Here is a 17,692-nt window from a genome sequence, read left to right as displayed (position 1 = left end):
TGGACAAACTACTATTCAGTTTTTCAAGTGGTTTTTATCAAGTTTTGAGTCCTTCCACCAAGAACTAGTGCATGTGCCTAATTAGATACTGCCCAACTTATTAGGTTCTATATATTGTGTATTTTACTGTTCCATTAATCAATCAATCCATTTCTAACATGATTAATTTTTATTGTCAAGGATTGACACCAGCATTAGAAATTTCAGTAGAAAATTATTCTGTAAGAAATCTTGAGTGACAAGACTTCAGAAAAGCCTGGAAAGACTTGAATGAACTGATACTGAGTGTAGTGAACAGAACCAGAAGAACATTGTACACATTATGATCAAGTATGCTGAATCTCTCAGCTGTTCAGTGACCATGGGCAATTCTAAAAGACTTGTGATGGAAAATACCATCCACATTCAGAGAAAAAAATATGGAGTCTGAACGTAGACCAAGGCACACTTTTTCACCTTTTAAAATTTGTTTTATGTTTTTTTCTTTTCTCATATTTTCCCCTTTAATTATGATTCTTCTTTCACAACATGACTAATATAGAAATTTGTTAAACATGCTTATATATGAATAACCTATATCAGATTGCTCAAATGCCATGGGGAAGAGGGAGGGTAAGAAGGGAGATAAAAATGTGGAACCCAAAAGTTTACAAAAAGGATGAATGGGGAAAATTATTATTTTTGCATGTGGTAGAAAAAATAAAGTAACATTATAAAAGAAAAGAGAGAAATAATAGTAGAAAAATAAAATTTCAGTTTTCTCTCATATAAAGATATTTATTGGCTGTAGCAGTTAGTGAAATACAAAGGGGAAAGTTAATCTGAGTTACAACCAGTGTACACAGTGTGTGTACAAGGATAAAGAACCTTCTGAACATGGGACAGTTAATGGCATCAGTTCCTTTACATTCAACAACATTGTTCCTTGGGGTTTCTTTTTGAATTAGATTTTATAATGAATCTGACTAGAACTTAAACTAAAGTAATTAGGAAGGAAAGTTGAACTAAAAATATTTTAAAGCTTGATAGATGAATAAATTTACACATATAAGAGGAAAATTTAAAAGGCATTTCTATGCATGAACATATCTCACTGGTCCCACATTTCAGAAAAGGTTGGAATTTTGTTACTTGGTGAAAAAAATTAGAAGAGTGTGCTGATATTCCTGAAACAAAGATATGTTTTTGACCTTATGATCTCCTTTAATCTGAAGTTCATTTTTGGACATTCAGAAATATTTTCATGAAAATTTATTTTCTACTACAAAGTGCCACAAGACATAAAAGATCAATTTTGATGATTCACGGGGGGGGGGGGAGGCAGAGGCACAAAAACCAATCCATTTTGTATTTTTGTAATTTCAAATTATTTTGAATACTGTTTTGTAGTACTTTTTTTTTAGTTTTTTGCAAGGCAATGGGGTTAAGTGGCTGCCCAAGGCCACACAGCTAGGTAGTGTCTGAGGCCGGATTTGAACTCAGGTACTCCTGACTCCAAGGCATTGGCACTGGCTCTATCCACTGTGCCACCTAGCTGCCCCTGTAGTACATTTCTGAGGTTTTTTCCCATTTTTTTCATTATTTCCACTTTGAGATTCCTGACCTTTTTTCTTTCATATAAATTTCATTTTATCCATAAGTTAGTCTTTTGAGAATTTGATTTTCAGACTAAGCAAATTAATTTTGGTATTGTCATTTTTATTTGATTGGCTCAATGAACAATTAATATTTCTCCAATTATTTAGGTCTTTCTACACATAGTCTCTTACACTTATAGACATAAAGTTCTTGAGTGAATATTGATAGATACAAATGTCAATATTAAGTAATTTCTGTTGTTATTTTGAAAGAAATTTCTTTTGCTAGCACTTCCTATTGAAGTGTTATTAGTTGCATATGGGATTGCTAAAGATTTAAGTTGTATTTTTAAATTGTTCTAGCGCTATTATTTCAACACTAGCACATCACCTGAAAAGTTTTTTCTTTCCTTCTCATCAATGCTTATTCCCTCAATTTCAGTTTCTTGTTTTATTACTATAGCAAGAATTCTAATGTTTATGTGTGTGTGTGTGTGTGTGTGTGTAGCTTCTTGGGATTTTATTCCCACTTCTTCCTATGTATTCTTAAAAACTTGAAAAAAATAATCAATCTGGAGGAGAGGACCCTAGAGTTTTGGGGCAGAACATAACCAATTACTATTTGCATTCACTCTGAGCTAATAAAACTCAAACAATGACCAACTGAGATTTGGGGTAGGACCCATTATTGACCAATCAGAGAGAGCCAAAGTGATAAGGCAGAGTCAAGTAGTTCCATAAAAATTCCAGTGGCTCTATCAATGCCTATTTCCAGAGCTCTATTTCAAGAAATTTGTATTCCTTGTAAGATCTTTACCAGATCTCAGTTTGTCTGAAGGCACCAGTCAGTGAATTAAGACTGGGAAGAAATGAAGCAAAAGGTGCAGCTAGATGGTGTAGTGGATAGAGCTCGGACCCTGGAGTCAGGAGGACCTGAGTTCAAACTCAGCCTCAGACACTTAATAATTACCTAGCTGGGTGACCTTGGATAAATCACTTAACCTGTTGCCTTGACTGAAAAAAAAAAAGAAGAAAAAAGAAATGAAGCAAAAGGACATGAAGTGAAAAATGATGGAGCAAGAGTGGGAAAGTCACTGGAGAGGTTCTTAATAACAGTAAAGATCAACAACTGTGGCCTCAGAGTCCCAGTTCATCAGACCATCAGCACAACAAGTCAGTTGTTAGTCTCCGACATAAAAGCAAATTACAAGTCCCAGAACCTCTATTCAACCAGCACTAAGTTGAGCAACTCCAGCTCAATGGGCAAGTAGTTAGCAACTGCAGTTCCAACGCATAAAGGCTATGAGCAAGCCCCTGGCCCCCACTGAACAGTTGTATGCCCAGCAACAGATTTCAACTTTAAAAACCACAACTTAGGCTAAAAAGTGATTTAAAAAATAAACAAAAAAAGCTATAATCATAGAAAGCTTACAAAACTCTCAGAAGAGGACAGTGGGAAAAGGCCCAGAGGGAATATAAATTGATCTCAAGCCTAAAAAGTCCACTTGGAAGATATCAAAAAGGATTTAAAAATAAAGTTAAAAAATTAGGAAAAGAAATTAGAGGTAGGCAAGAGAGAGTCAACTTTTTTTTGGAAAAGGAAGCACAAAAATAGACTGAAGAAAAGGGAGGAGGTTGATTGAAGGGAAAGGAAGATTGAGGGAGGTGTGGTCAGAAGCAGAACACTGGTGAAGAGAAATATAATGAAAGGAGAGAGAGAAAAATACAAAGGGAAGAAAATAGGATGGAAGGAAATACAGAGTTAGTAATCATAATATTGGTCTTTTTTTTTAAAGAAGACCACAACATCATGGGGAGATAAGGCCATGACATACATATGAACTGGATTTGAGTGAGGGGGATGCTGTGCTAAGTCACCAACCTCACTTACTCCTCCAGAGTCATCTGGGTCCACTGGCCAGATATGGATCAAGATGGCTAGAGATGGCTCTGAAGGCAAGATAATCAAGTCAAGTGACTTGCTCAAGATCACACAGTTAGTAAGAATCAAGTGCCAGATTCAAACTCTGTCCTCCTGATTCCAAGACCAGTATTCTATCCACTATACCACCTAACTACCCCAGTAGTCATAGTAATCATAACAGTGAATGTGAATGGGATGAACTCTCTCATAAAAAGGAAGTGGATAACAGAGTGGATTAAAAACCAGAATTCTATAGTATGTTCATTACAAGATACACATTTGAAGCAGAGAGTATCTTTACACAAAGTAAAGTTAAATGGTTATAGCAGAATATATTATGCTTCAGATGAAGTACAAAAAAAATAAAGTGGGGTAACAACTTCAATCTTAGAAAAAGTAAAAGCAAAAATAGATCTAATTTAAAGGATAAGGAAGGAAACTACATCTTGCTAAAAGGTACTTTAGATAATAAAATAATATCAAATCTAAATATATGTGCATAAAGTGATAGAGCATCCAGATGCTCAGAGGAAAAGTTCAACAAGTTACAAAAAGATAGACAGTAAAACTATGCTAGCTGGGACCTCAATACCCATCTCTCAGAATTAGATCTCTTACCAAAAATTAACAAGAAAGAAGTTCAGGAGGTGAATAAAATTTTAGAAAAGTTAGATTTGATAGACCTCTGGAGAAAACTGAATGGGGATAGAAAAGAATATACAATTTTCTCAGTGACCCTGAATTAGGGCATCAAAAAGTTCAAAATCAAATGCAGAAAGACATAAAAATCAATTACATCCTTTCCAGATCAGGATATAATAAAAGATCATGGAAAGACAGACTAAAAATTAATTGGAAACTAAAAAAAAACTCATTTTAAATGATGAAAAATCATAGAAACAATCAACAATTTCATCCAAGACAATGACAAAAAATGAAACAATATACAATTTTATGAGATATAGGCAAGGTAATTCTTAGGGGAAATTTTATTGTCTTTAAATGTTTAAGTGAATAAATTAGAGAAGGTGGAGATCAATGAATTGAGCATATAACTAGAAAATTAGAAAAAAGAAAAAATTAAATATCCTCAATTAAATGCCAAATTAGAAATTCTGAAAATCAAAGGGGAGACAAAATCAAAAGTAGGATAACTTTTGAACCAATAAATAAAACTAAGAGTTTTCTTAATCAATAAACAAATAAATCTTAATAATTACCTAGCTGAGTGACCTTGGGCAAGTCACTTGGCCCCATTGCCTTACCCCCCCCCAAATAAAATAGATAAATTTTTTGTTAAGAAAGAAGAAAACCAAATTACAGTATCAAAAATGAAAAGGGTGAATTCACCACCAATGAAGAGGAAATTAGAGTAATAATTCAGAGCTATTTTGCCCAATTGTATGTCAATAAATCTTACAATCTAAATGAAATTGAATATTTACAAAAATATAAATTGCTCAGATTTAACAGAAAAGGAAATAAATTAAGTAATCCCATTTCAGAAAAAGAAATTATGCAAGCCTTCAATGAACTCCCTAAGAAAAAAATCTTCAGGACCAAATAAATTCACAAGTGATTTCTATTAAACATATTAAGAACAATTGATTCCAATCCTATATAAACTATTTGAAAAAGTATGTGGAGTTCTGCCAAATTCCTTTTATGAGACCAATATGGTGCTGATATCTAAACTCAGGAGAGCAAAGATTGAGAGGGAAATTATAGACCAATTTCTCTAAAAAATATTAATGCAAAAATTTTAAATAAAAAATTAGCAGAGCTTACAATATACTATGTATACAAGATAATGGATAATATACAGGTAGAATTTATACCATTACTAGAGGGATAGTTCAATATTAGGAAAGCAATAGCATAATTGACATATCAATAACAAAACTCACAAATCATATGATTATCTCAATAGATGCCAAAAAAGTTTTTGACAAAATATAGCATTATTAAAAATACTAGAGAGCAAAGGAATAGTTTTCCTTAAAATGATAAGTAGTATCAATCTAAAACAATCAGCAAGCAGTCCATGTAATGGGGATTATCTAGATGCATTTCCAATAAGATCAGAAGTGGAACAAGGATACCCATTATCATCACTATTGAACAATGTTATATTAAAGATGTTAGCTTTAGCAATAAGAGAAGAAAAAGAAATTGAAGGAATTAGAACAGGTAATGAAGAAATAAACTCTCACTCTTTGCAGTTGATATGATGGTATATTTAGAGAATCCTAAAAAATTAGTTAACAACTACTTGAAATAATTAAAACTTCAGCAAAGTAGCAGTATATAAAAGAAATCCATATAAATCATCAGCATTTCTATAGATTACCAACAAAGCTCAACAGCAAGAAATAGAAGGAGAAATTTCATTTAAAACAACACAAAATCATATAAAATATTTGGAAGTCTACTTGCCAAATCAAAACCAGAAATTATATGAACCCAATTACAAAACATTTTTCACACAAATAAAATCAGATCTAAACAACTGGAAAACTATCAGTTGCTTATATATGTAAGTTTATATAACAAAAATGACAATTCTACCTAAATGCCATACCAACTCAATGCCATACCACCAAAACAAACAAAAAAAATTTATACAGCTAGAAAAAATAGATCTAAAACTATATTATAGATGCAATAGTTATCAAAACTATTTGGTAGTAATTAAAAAATGGAGGTGGATGAGTGGAGTAGATTATGTACCCAAAAAAGCAGCAAATGATTTTAGTAATCTACTGTTTTATAAACCCAAGGACTCCAATTTCTGGGATAAGAACTCACTATTTGACAAAGACTACAGGGAAAACTGGAAAATAATATGACAGGAACTAATCATAGGCCAACATGTCATACTCCATACCAACATAAAGTCGAAATGGGTACATGATTTAGACATAAAGGATGATACCATAAGCCAAATGGAAGAAGGAAACAGTTTATCTATCAGATCCAAGGAAAAGTGAGGAGTTTCTGACCAAGCAAGAGAAAGAGAATATTATAAAATGAAAATTAATAATTTTTATTACATTAAATTAGAGGTTTTGTACAAACAAAGCCAAAGCAAACAAGATTAGAGGGAATACAAAAATCCAGGAAACAATTTTTACAGTCAGAATTTCTGACAAAGGACTCATTTCTAAAATATTTAGAGAACTGAGTCAAATTAATAAGAACACAAGTCATTCCCTGTTTGAGTCAAAGAATATTTTCCTTAAAATAATAAATAGGGGCAACTAGGTTGCACAGTGGATAGAGCAGCAGCCCTGGAGTCAAGAGGACCTGAGTTCTAATAAAGCCTCAGACACTTAATAATTACCTAGCTGGGTGATCTTGGGCAAGTCGTTTAACCCCATTGCCTTGTAAAAATGAAAGCAAAAACAAAACATAATAATAAACAGTATCCATCTAAAATCATCAACAAATATTATATGTAATGTAATAAACAAAGAGCATTTACAATGAGAAATAAAATGGGTGAAACAAAATGCCCATTATCATCATTACTACTCAATATAGTATTAGAACTGTTAGCTTTAGCAATAAGAGAAGAAAAATAAATTGAAGGAATCAGAATTAGCAATAAGAAAATAAAACTTTCACTCTTTACAGATGATAAGATGGTATACCTAAGAGTGCCTGAGAAAATCACTGAAAAAACTTCTTAAGATAATTAACAAATTCAGCAAAGTAGCAGGATATAAAATCCACAGAAATCATCAGCATTTCTATATATTATCAACAAAGTCCAAGAGCAAGAGAAATTCCATTTAAAGTAACTGCAGACAACATTAAATACTTGGGAATCTACCTCCCAAGACAAACACAAAAACTGTTTAAACAATTATAAAACACTTCTCCCACAAATAAAGTTAGATCTAAACTGGAAAAATGTCAATTGCTCATGATTAGATTGAGCTAATGAATAAAAATGACATTTCTACCCAAATTAAATTACTTATTCAGTTCCATACCAACAAACAAATAATTATTTTACCAAGACAGAAAAAAAATAGCAACAAAATTCATATGGAGCAAGAAAAAGTCAAGAATAGCAAGGGAACTGATGGAAAAATGTAAAGGGGCTCTCCAGATCTAAAAGTATACTATAAAGTGTCAGTCATCACATCTGCCTGAAACTGGTTAAGAAATAGAATAATGGATTAGTGGATTAGGATAAATTCAAAAGAAACAGTGGTAAATGACTTCAATAATTTACTGTTTGACAAACCCAAAGACATTAGGCAAGAACTCACTATTTGACAAAAAATGTTGGGAAAACTGGAAAATAGTATGGCAAAAATTAGGTATAACATCTCACATTCTATACCAAAATAAGGTTAAAATCGGTACAAGATTTAGACATAAAGGGCAATACCATAGACCAATGAACAGATCAAGAAATATTCTGTCAGGAAAGGGGAGAAATTTATGACCAAACAAGAAATAGAGTACAAAATAAATTACAAAATAGATGATTTTAACCATATTAAATTTAAAAGTCTTTGCACTAATAAAAACCAATGCTGCCAAGATTAGAAAGAAAACAGAAAGCTAGGAAACAATTTCTATAGCTAGAGGATCTGATAAAGGTATCATTTCTAAAATTTATAGAGAATTGTATCAACTTTATAATGTTACAAGTCATTCCCCAATTGATAGTCAAACGACATGAACAAGCAGTTTTCAAATGAAGAAATTGAAACTATATATAATTATATGAAAAAATGTTCCAAATCATTACTGATTAAATGCTAAGTAAAACAACTATGAGGTTCTACCTCACACCTGTCAGATTGGCTAAAATGACAAAAAAAGGGGGAAACAATCAATTCTGAAGAGGTTGTGGGAAGATTGGGACATTGATGTATTGTTGGTGGAGCTGTGAAGTGGTCCAATCATTCTGAAGAGCAATATGTAACTATCCCCAAAGAGCAATAAAACTAATCAAACAATGTGACATAGCAATACCAATACTAGACCTATATCAAAAGAAATCATAAAAATCGGGAAAAAGTTCTACAAATTCCAAAATATTTATAGCAGCTCTTTTTGTAGTAGCAAAGGACTGGAAATTGAGAGGATGCTCATCAATTGGAAATGGTAAAAAAAAAGTTATGATAATGAATATTATGGAGTACTATTTTCTATAAGAAACCATGAATGGTCAAATTACAGGAACTGATGCTGAGCTAAGGGAGCAGACAAAGAGAATATTGTACACATTAACAACAATATTGTGAGTTGATCAACCTTAATGGATGCAGTTTCTCTCAGCAGTTCAGAGAGCTAGGAGACCTGCTATGGATAAAGCTGTCCACATCCAGAGGAAGAAAAATGAAACAAATCAGAACCAAAAAAACTCTCCAGAATCTCAATGAACACTATGTTTACACTTTAAAAATTTCTTTTTGTTTTTCTTTCCTATCTCATGATTTTCTTTCTTTTCCCTTAATCCTAATTCCTCATACAGAAAATGACTTCTCTGTAAATATGTTAAACACAAAAATGTATGTACAATATTCACCAGACTGTTTGTCATTGAGGGGAGAGGATTGAGAAGGGAAGGTGGTAGGAAATTATGTAACTTAAAAATATGCATATGCAATATAAATGAATGTTGAAAAACTTTCATAATGTGATTGAAAAATAAAATATCAATTGAAAAAATAGCAACATGGGGTTGCTAGGTGGCACAGTGGATAAAGCACTAACCCTGGAGTCAGGAGTACCTGGGTTCAAATCTGGTCTCAGACACTTAATAATTACCTAACTGTGTGGCTTTGAGCAAGCCACTTAACCCCACTTTTTAAAATTTGTTGTATTTTTTTCCTCTGACATGACTTTTTGCCCCTTTTGTTTGATTCTTCTTTCATACCATGACTAACATGGAAATATATTTAAAATGATTGTACATGTATAACCTGAAGCAGATTACTTCATGGGGAAAGGAAAGAAAAAAGGGATGGAGGGAAAATAATGTGGAACTCCAAATATTACAAAAAATGAATTTTGAAAACTAACTTTACATGTAATTGAAAAAAATTAAATTAAAAAAATGAAGCAAAACATGGCCACCTTTGCCAATTGAAAAAAAAAGAACCTCAGGGATTCTTTTGCCTCATTTTTAACCTAGCTTTAATCATTAAATAGGTGTTGCCTCAGATAAACTGAAATCTGAGGAAAGACCTTAGCTTAAAAAGACCAAGATGTCCCACTGCATTCAAGGTATCTCTAGTTTTCTTGATCTCTTTCTTACCACTGGACCTAGATGACTCTGGAGAAGAAGCTAATGACTTTGCACAGCCCTGACCCACAAATTCAATTCATTTGCAAGTCAAGACATCTCCCACCTGATGTCACAGGTCCTTTTTTTGAAAAGATAAACAATTCGTTATTGGCCAGTTCCAATTGGGTAATGCTGCTTCCTTCTTTCTTTCCATCCTCCTCCCTCCTTTCATTATTTTCCTTCTTCCCAACTTTCTTTTCTTTCCTTCTTTCCCCCCATTATCCCTATTTTTGTCTCCTAAAACCAAAACACCCATGGAGCCTCAGTCACTTTGTTCTTTCTCTATAACTCTTAATCTAACAAAAAATGTGTTTTTTATGCCTCTATTGACTTGTAAACAATTCATCCCCCCACATATAACCTTTCAATTAAAGAAATGTGTGTACTCTTCTATATTTTTGGTGCCTGCATCACCATTTGGATCTCTTCAGTTTTGATCTTTTCATGAGTAATGATTGAAAATTCTCTTTTCCAATAAAGGTCCACTTTCCCCATGTGGGACTATAATTTGTTTTGCCAGATAGGCTATTCTTGGTTATAAAACCTTTTTTTCTTACCTTTTGGCATATCACATTCCATTCTCTCTTATAGTAACAATTGTATATTATTAATCTTTATTATGTCTCCTTGATATTTTAAATCTTACTTTGTGACAGTTTTTAATATTGTTTTGTGGACCGAAGGTCTGGATTTTGACTATATTACTGAAAGTTTTCAATTTGGGGAGTTTTTTCCCAGAAGGAACTGTTGGAATTCATTTTATCTTCTGGTTCTAAAAAGTTCTGTGCAGCTTTTATTTATGCTTTCTTAAAATATGATATCCAGACTTTTTTCTGTTCATTGTTTTAAGATTATCTTTCCTTAACCTGCTTTATAGGTCTATATATAAATTTCATAAGTCTTAGATTTTCTTCTGCTTTTCAGTCTCTTGGTTCTATTTTTGATGTTTCTTATTATCTTACTGAGTCATTTGTATGACTCATTATAATTTTGGGGGAATTCTACTCTTGAATAAGAATATCTGTTCTAAGGTATCAATTTTCCTCTCTAACTTTTCCATTCATTACCACTCTTTTTTTCTTTGAGATTATGCTACAGGTTCTTGTAGACCAGAACATTTTTTCTTCTTGGTTTTACCTGTACTTCTAAGGATGCTAATTCTCTTCTGCGTTTATCCCTTAGGTATTTCTCAAATTAAGGTATCTACTCATGAGGTCCAGAATTTTTCTTGGTTCACTGATGTTCTTTTTGTCTTAGGTCTCAGGGATCTCCTCCTGTATTGTCTCATTCCCACCATCATCCCAAACCCTTCCAGTGCTCAACTCAAAGGTTATACATGTTCTGAGTTACTACCATTGGCTTCAGAACTGATTCTGCCTAGTCTTTCTCTTGCCTGGGTCCATCTGAAAGGACCTTATCTGAAACACTCATAGGTACACTGCTTTCTCCTGAAATATATTCAAATAGCCATCTATGTGCTTGCAGAAGGCTTATTCTAGGCTCCAGTACTATTTGGTTCAGGTAGGGAAAACTTGTGGTAGAGTCAACCAAATGAGCCTAAGGAAAGACTCAGGCTTGTCTGGCTTTGGCTACCACCATGCCCAAGGAAGAAGTGTAAAACTTCCAGATGCTCTGAGACTTCATGGGCTCTATCACCTGCCTAGACCTGTCCTGCTTGTCTCTCCCAGGATCTCTCTAGACTTCAAAGGATCCTCCTGGGTTGGATAAGGATTGGTGATTATTTCTATCTTCTAGTATGCATCTCTAAATACTGAAGAAGCAAGGGTTCTCCCAAGTATTTTCCCACAATCTCTTCATGACCTGTACTTGACAAATCCTTTAGTGAATACCACTTCCCTTTCCAGATACTCATTAACTACACCTTGAATAGTATGGTCTAGTATTTTGTAAGTCAAACACAATGGCATATAGTTTATAGATGTATCAACATACAAAGAAAGGAAAATTCTTAAATTCGTCATTGGAAAGAACACTGGCTCTGTAGTAAAAAAAAAAAAGCTAAGTTTGGATACCATTTGTAGTATTTACTATTTGTATTTTAAGTTGTACAAGTAAGTTGTTCATCGCAACCTTCTTGGGTCTCAGTTTCATTATTGGACCAGATTTCTTCCAGCACTAGATCTAAGATGCTATTATCCCTAGTCCTATCTTTTCCATTCTCCACCATCACTGAAAGACCATTGATGATGTTTCATATTTGTCAGTCATTCAGGTCTCAAGGATGTAAATCATTCTTGTTAAGTAAACTGAAATCGTTATACTTATCTCCAAATCCATCCCAGTTAGGAAAAAATCACCCTTTCTATCAAGGATACCACCATTCCTCCAGTTACACATAATCACAACTTTGGTGTTATCTTTAACTCCTTATGGTTCCTTACTCCACAAATCCATTCAGCTGCCAAAGTTTTTATTTCTACCTCCCTAACAGATAATCCTAGTTTAGGTCTTCATCATCTCTCACTTTTAACCTTTGCAATAGCTTCTTAAGTGACCTCCTTGCTTCATCTTTCTCTAATTCTAATTTATCCTCTAGTCACTTGCCAAAGACATTTTCCTAAAGCATATAGATAGATAGATAGATAGATAGATAGATAGATAGATATCAGATCATGTCATTCCCCTTTTCAAAACTGACACGAAACACTCATACAACATCTAACAGTTAATAAAGTTTACTTAGCCATAACATTGCAAGGACATTAAGATAGGAGAAAGGATAATCAGCAAGAATACAGCATTTATTTTTTGAGGATAACTTTCTTATTTTTTTGTCATCCATACTAGTCTATCAGTCAAAGCTTTAAGGAGAAGCTGGAGACCAATGATGCCTTCAATTTTGTACATCCAACCCCAGAAAACTACATTCCTTTAACCATTTAAGCACTGAAGATAATTTCAATAGAGAAAATCAGCCTAGGACAGCTAGGTGGCATAGTAAATAGAGCACAGGCCCTGGAGTCAGAAGGACCTGAGTTCAAATCCAGACTCAGACACTTAATAATTACTTAGCTGTATGACCTTGGACAAGTTATTTAACCCAATGGCCTTGCAAAAAAAATTAGAGAGAAAATCAGCCTAACCTGCATGGTGTAGGGCTTTAGGATGGTGCCCTTACAATAAATATTTTGAGCTGTTCTGTTTTTTGGCACAGGGGAAGCTTTAACAGAGCAGTGGAAATGAAGTTACTCTATCTCTATAACAACACTAAGCTTGTTATCTATTTCCTGAATTCTTCATTTATTTCCCCCTCTTTACATCCAAATAGCCTGTGGTATATCCCAATGATCATATATGCACTTTTTCTCCACCTCAGTTAATTGTTACCTTCAAGTTCTATGCCATGTTTTCTCTTGTAATAATTAGATTTTCTTTAAAAAAATAATATATAATATTGATATATATATTAATATATAATGCTACTCTTTTTTCTCCAATCCTGCTTCTTTTTTAAGCACATATATATAAGCAATATTCTCCCTCATCTTTCTTGTTGACTTAAAGTCTTTCTTATTAGTTTTAATGTTTTGGACTATTATCTACATTTTTACTGGATTTTTTTTAAACTTTGTATCTTTGTTACCTTCCTACCTATGTTGTAAATACTTAAAGGTAAATGGAATATTTAACAACCAGCCTTCCCATTTCACCTCCTACAAATGCACCCTCTATATACTTTCAAGTTTAATCTGAATTAATAATATCTTTTCCATTACTTTCTTAAGTCTAAAAAATGAAACCTTGAATTGTTAGCATTTGTTAATTCCCAAGACATAATTGACTCTACCTTTCAAGTTGACTACAGTGCACTCCTACCTGAAGATCATATATTATTTAATTCATCATTGTATTTCTCATGTTGACTAGCAGAGTACCTTGTAATGTTACTCAACATTTATTTATTTCAATAAATAATGAGTAATGGGGGGAAACAACTGTATAACTATAAAATAGATAATAAACATAATGAAGTCAAGTAAGGTTTTTTTTTAATATATAAAATGAGCAGAATTTTTCAAACCTACATGTGTTTTAAAAGCAATTTGAAAGAAAAGGTCAATTTCATTACCTGAACACCTTCTTCAGCTATTTTGCCTTTCTCTGGAGTAATTTTGAAATGAGCTAATTTGTGGAAACTGAATGATACAGGAAGTGATTTGGAGTGATTGTGTATACTGCATAAAATCTCTGAGTATTGACCCATAGAACAAGGTGTGAAATTAAGTATTTTTCCTGGTACAAAACTTAGGTAGACTTGAAGTCCTGAGCCTGTCAGTGCTAACTCCACTTTGTGAAAATGATGACCTGTAAAAGACAATTTAAAAATATCTTTCAGATGACATTCAAAACCTTTGCTCAATAAACATAAGATACCATGTTACTTCACTGTAACCATTACACTTGTAGAGGCTGGAAGTTTGTGTATAGGTCAACCCAAACAGCACCTAAAAGAGTTTTACTGTTTATTGGCTATTGCCAACAGAAAAGATACAAACCTTCCAGGGGTGGAATGACTAGGTATTGCTTCCCTCAGAAAAACTTATTGTGAAATAAAGTTAGTAATTCCTGTCTTTCCCTCAATTCACATGTAAGCCTCTGACTGTCTTCTTACTGTAATGATCATCTGTGAACCTAAGATCAACAAATCATCCTCAAAAGACCCTGGACAAAAATGAAAAAAAAATTTATGCCTTAGAGTCAGGATTCATTTTTGCTCTTCTCATTGACTTTATCCTCCTGAAATCTCTATCCTCCCCTTGACCCCAAGATCTTCTTAATCTTCCTAGACTTTACTCCTTGTCTTTTCAGACAGATCTACCTGTTCTCTCCTGCTTGGAAGGATTTCCACCCCAACCAACTCTGTCTGATTACTATTCATGTTTTGCCATGTCAACAGTAGAGTGCAGGTTCTTATAATGTAGTTTATAGGGTGATTTTTTCCCCACTAAAACCTTATGATAGGTTCATGTCTCACATATCTCACAGCTCTATTTTTGTCTTGGCCACTCATTCTGTGCATATACATAGATTATCTTGATGGTCATAATGAAAAACTGTAGCACAGGAAAAGAATTTGAATGGTATGTTGGAAAGGTCTCTGGATTTGGAGTCAGGAAAAGGCTTAAGTTTGAGTTCAGGTTCTTATTCTCTGTGATTTCCAGTTCTTTCTTTCTTGACTTCAGCTTCCTCATTTGGAAAACAGAAATAACAATACTTATTATTGCCCAACTTGTGGAACTGTTGTACAGAAAGCTCCATATATATGTACCTTAGAACACTCTAGAAATGTGAGTTTGTACAGTTGTTATTATTATAATCCAAGTTTCCTAATCCCCTAACCACCATGATACTAAATGTGTAGTTTATTTTTAACTTGGTAATCCATCATCCAGAATCCAATTTCCCTGTCATCAAAGGATATTAAAAATATTCTAAAATTAAATTTCCCCTTCATTAAAGATATACTTTGCTTCATTTATGTAAATATTTTAGTATTTCTCATATTGTGCACAAATATTTATTGCAGTTTTTAAGTTAGCAGACTTTTATCATTTCAACTACTATATATAGTTGGTATTTTTCTTTTGCACTTACTTTCAGTAGCTTTTTCTTCTTCAGCTTTAAAGAAAGTATCTTTACTTTCTATTGCCTCAAATCTCAAAAACAGAGCATAGTCTTGTCTGTGAGTCAAATCATCATGCTTCTTACCATTATCATATAGTCTATGAAAATTGATAAGAATTACATTTCAATTAGAATACAGAGAAAAATTTAAATCAAATTTTGAAGGTATTGAATGCCAAATTCCAGCTCTATTTAATATTTCTTAGTTAAAACCCTAGGACAAGAACATGAACCATAATTACTTATAAGATTTATGAGTAGGAAAAGAATTTTTGAATATACAAAATATAGAGAACAATGTAAGATATAAATTGAGTAATTTTGATTACATTAAATTAAAACTTGTACAAATAAGGCCAATGGAGTCAAAATAAAAAGGAAAGCAGAAAATTACAATGAGGGGGGCATTGAAAAGGGTAGGATTTTATAGATGTTTCTTGGAGAAAGGTCTCATATTTCAAATATATGGAGAAATGTGCCAAATTTATAAGAATATGAATCATTCTCCAGATGATGAATGATCAAAAGATATATATATATATATATATATATATATATATATATATATAAAGTCATTGAGAAGAGAAATGCAAATTGAAACAACTTTAAGATATCATCTCATACTTAACACATCCCCTCAAACATTTGTCAATTCCTCCTATAATTTTGGTCAGTTTGATAGGTGTGAGATGCTTTCCTTCTAGTCATATGACCAGACAAAATGACACTAATACTCTCTCTCTCGGTGGAACTGGGAACTCTGGAATTATGCCTTAAGAGTTATAAAACCGTGTATAGACCAGCAATACCACCTAATGGTGGTTTATCAAAGTGAATAGGGGAAAAAAGGAAAAGAATCTAAATATCCTAAAATATATAGCAGCTCTCTTTGGGGTGACAAAGTACAGAAATTGAAGGGATGCCCATTGTGAGGAATGCAGGGTGTTGGTCTTCACAGGGTGTAGAGGGGAGCCCTTAGGGAATCCATTACAAAGAAGGAATGGCCCCAGTCAATCACAAAACTGGGAGAGTTCTAATCTCATTCCAAAAATAAGAAGCTAGAGTAGAAGAAACTAGTCCTTAACTGGTCAGGAGTAACCTAGTCTTGACCTTCTCCTTTGCAAATGCTCAAAGAGATCTATCTGTTCTTGCTCATTAGTATAATGAACAGGATGGGGAATTATATAGGAACCAATGTATCAATTAGATTTGTGACCCCAGCCTATGGTTGGAATGAAGGGGCAGGAACAAAGTCTTTCAAAGTGCATAAAAGAGCTTGTATGTTGGGATTTCCCTGCCCCTCTCTCTCACCATGAGAGAAGTGTGCCATTTTGTTAAGATATCTTAATAAAAAACATTTTAATCACTCTGGTCTAAGTATTCTTGAGCCATTTATAACACCCATCATTTGGGGAATGACTGAATAAAGACATGAAGAAAATAATGAAGAACCAAAAGAACATTGTATTCAATAGCATCAATTTTTTTCAAAGAGTAACCAGAAGTGACTCAACTAATCTGAATAATATGAAGATTCAAATCAACTAAAAAGTACCAATGAAAGAGCTGATATATGGATGTTTTTATTGTATGTGTTGCAATATGTGTGTGTGTGTGTGTGTGTGTGTGTGTGTGAAAAATGTTAAACTTCTCTAATATAGGACTGGGAGGGAGGGAAGAAGGGAGGGAAGGAGACAGCTTGAAACTCAAAATATAACCAAAAAAAAACTGGGACAAATTTTGAAAAGTTAAGACAAAACTTACAAAATCAACAAGTTTTTTTTCAACAATATTTTTCAGTAGGCTTATCCATGGAATCATTATACTGATACACATGCATACTAGTTTCTTAAAACTCAGTCATTGTACTGCAATAATAAGAAAATAAAGAAGTTCATTCATTTCTGGGTATCTGTCCTGGTGATCTATAAGTGTACAATATTTTGCAAGGTTGTGTAATATTATACAATGAAGAGAAGTAGGTAAAATTCTTTGAAGAAAAGTGTGATTTTTATACTTCCATTACATTGAAACTAGAAGGTTATTTACTAAAGAACATCTGCTAAGACCTTTAAAAGAAATTTTGATTGGTCATATGACCGAGAGAACTTTTGGTTAAAGGTTCTGTAAGTATTCAAGGCAAAAAATTTAGCAACTCACTCTTCAGAGAATTACGGTAAAGATTTGTAATAAAGAAAACATAGCTTCCCATACTTTCATGAATAAACAAAT

At 33.1% G+C, this 17,692-nt stretch overlaps 1 protein-coding gene across 1 annotated transcript in view; it reads right to left on the bottom strand.

The window, feature by feature from the left end:
- CFAP47 (cilia and flagella associated protein 47) overlaps positions 1-17,692 on the bottom strand; it is a 931,170-nt gene that overhangs the window by 866,284 nt on the left and 47,194 nt on the right. Inside the window, exons 7-8 of the mRNA XM_074210630.1 lie at positions 15,431-15,558; positions 13,905-14,140 (exon numbers count right to left, since the gene is read on the bottom strand). Of these exons, the coding sequence (XP_074066731.1) occupies positions 13,905-14,140; positions 15,431-15,558 (364 nt within the window). The remainder of the gene's footprint in view (positions 1-13,904; positions 14,141-15,430; positions 15,559-17,692) is intronic.

This window comes from Macrotis lagotis, chromosome 1 (genome assembly GCF_037893015.1).
Source record: "Macrotis lagotis isolate mMagLag1 chromosome 1, bilby.v1.9.chrom.fasta, whole genome shotgun sequence".
NCBI classification, from domain to species: Eukaryota; Metazoa; Chordata; class Mammalia; order Peramelemorphia; family Peramelidae; genus Macrotis; species Macrotis lagotis.
The sequence above is the reverse complement of the archived record's forward strand: the minus strand, read 5'-3'. Positions and strand labels throughout refer to the sequence as shown.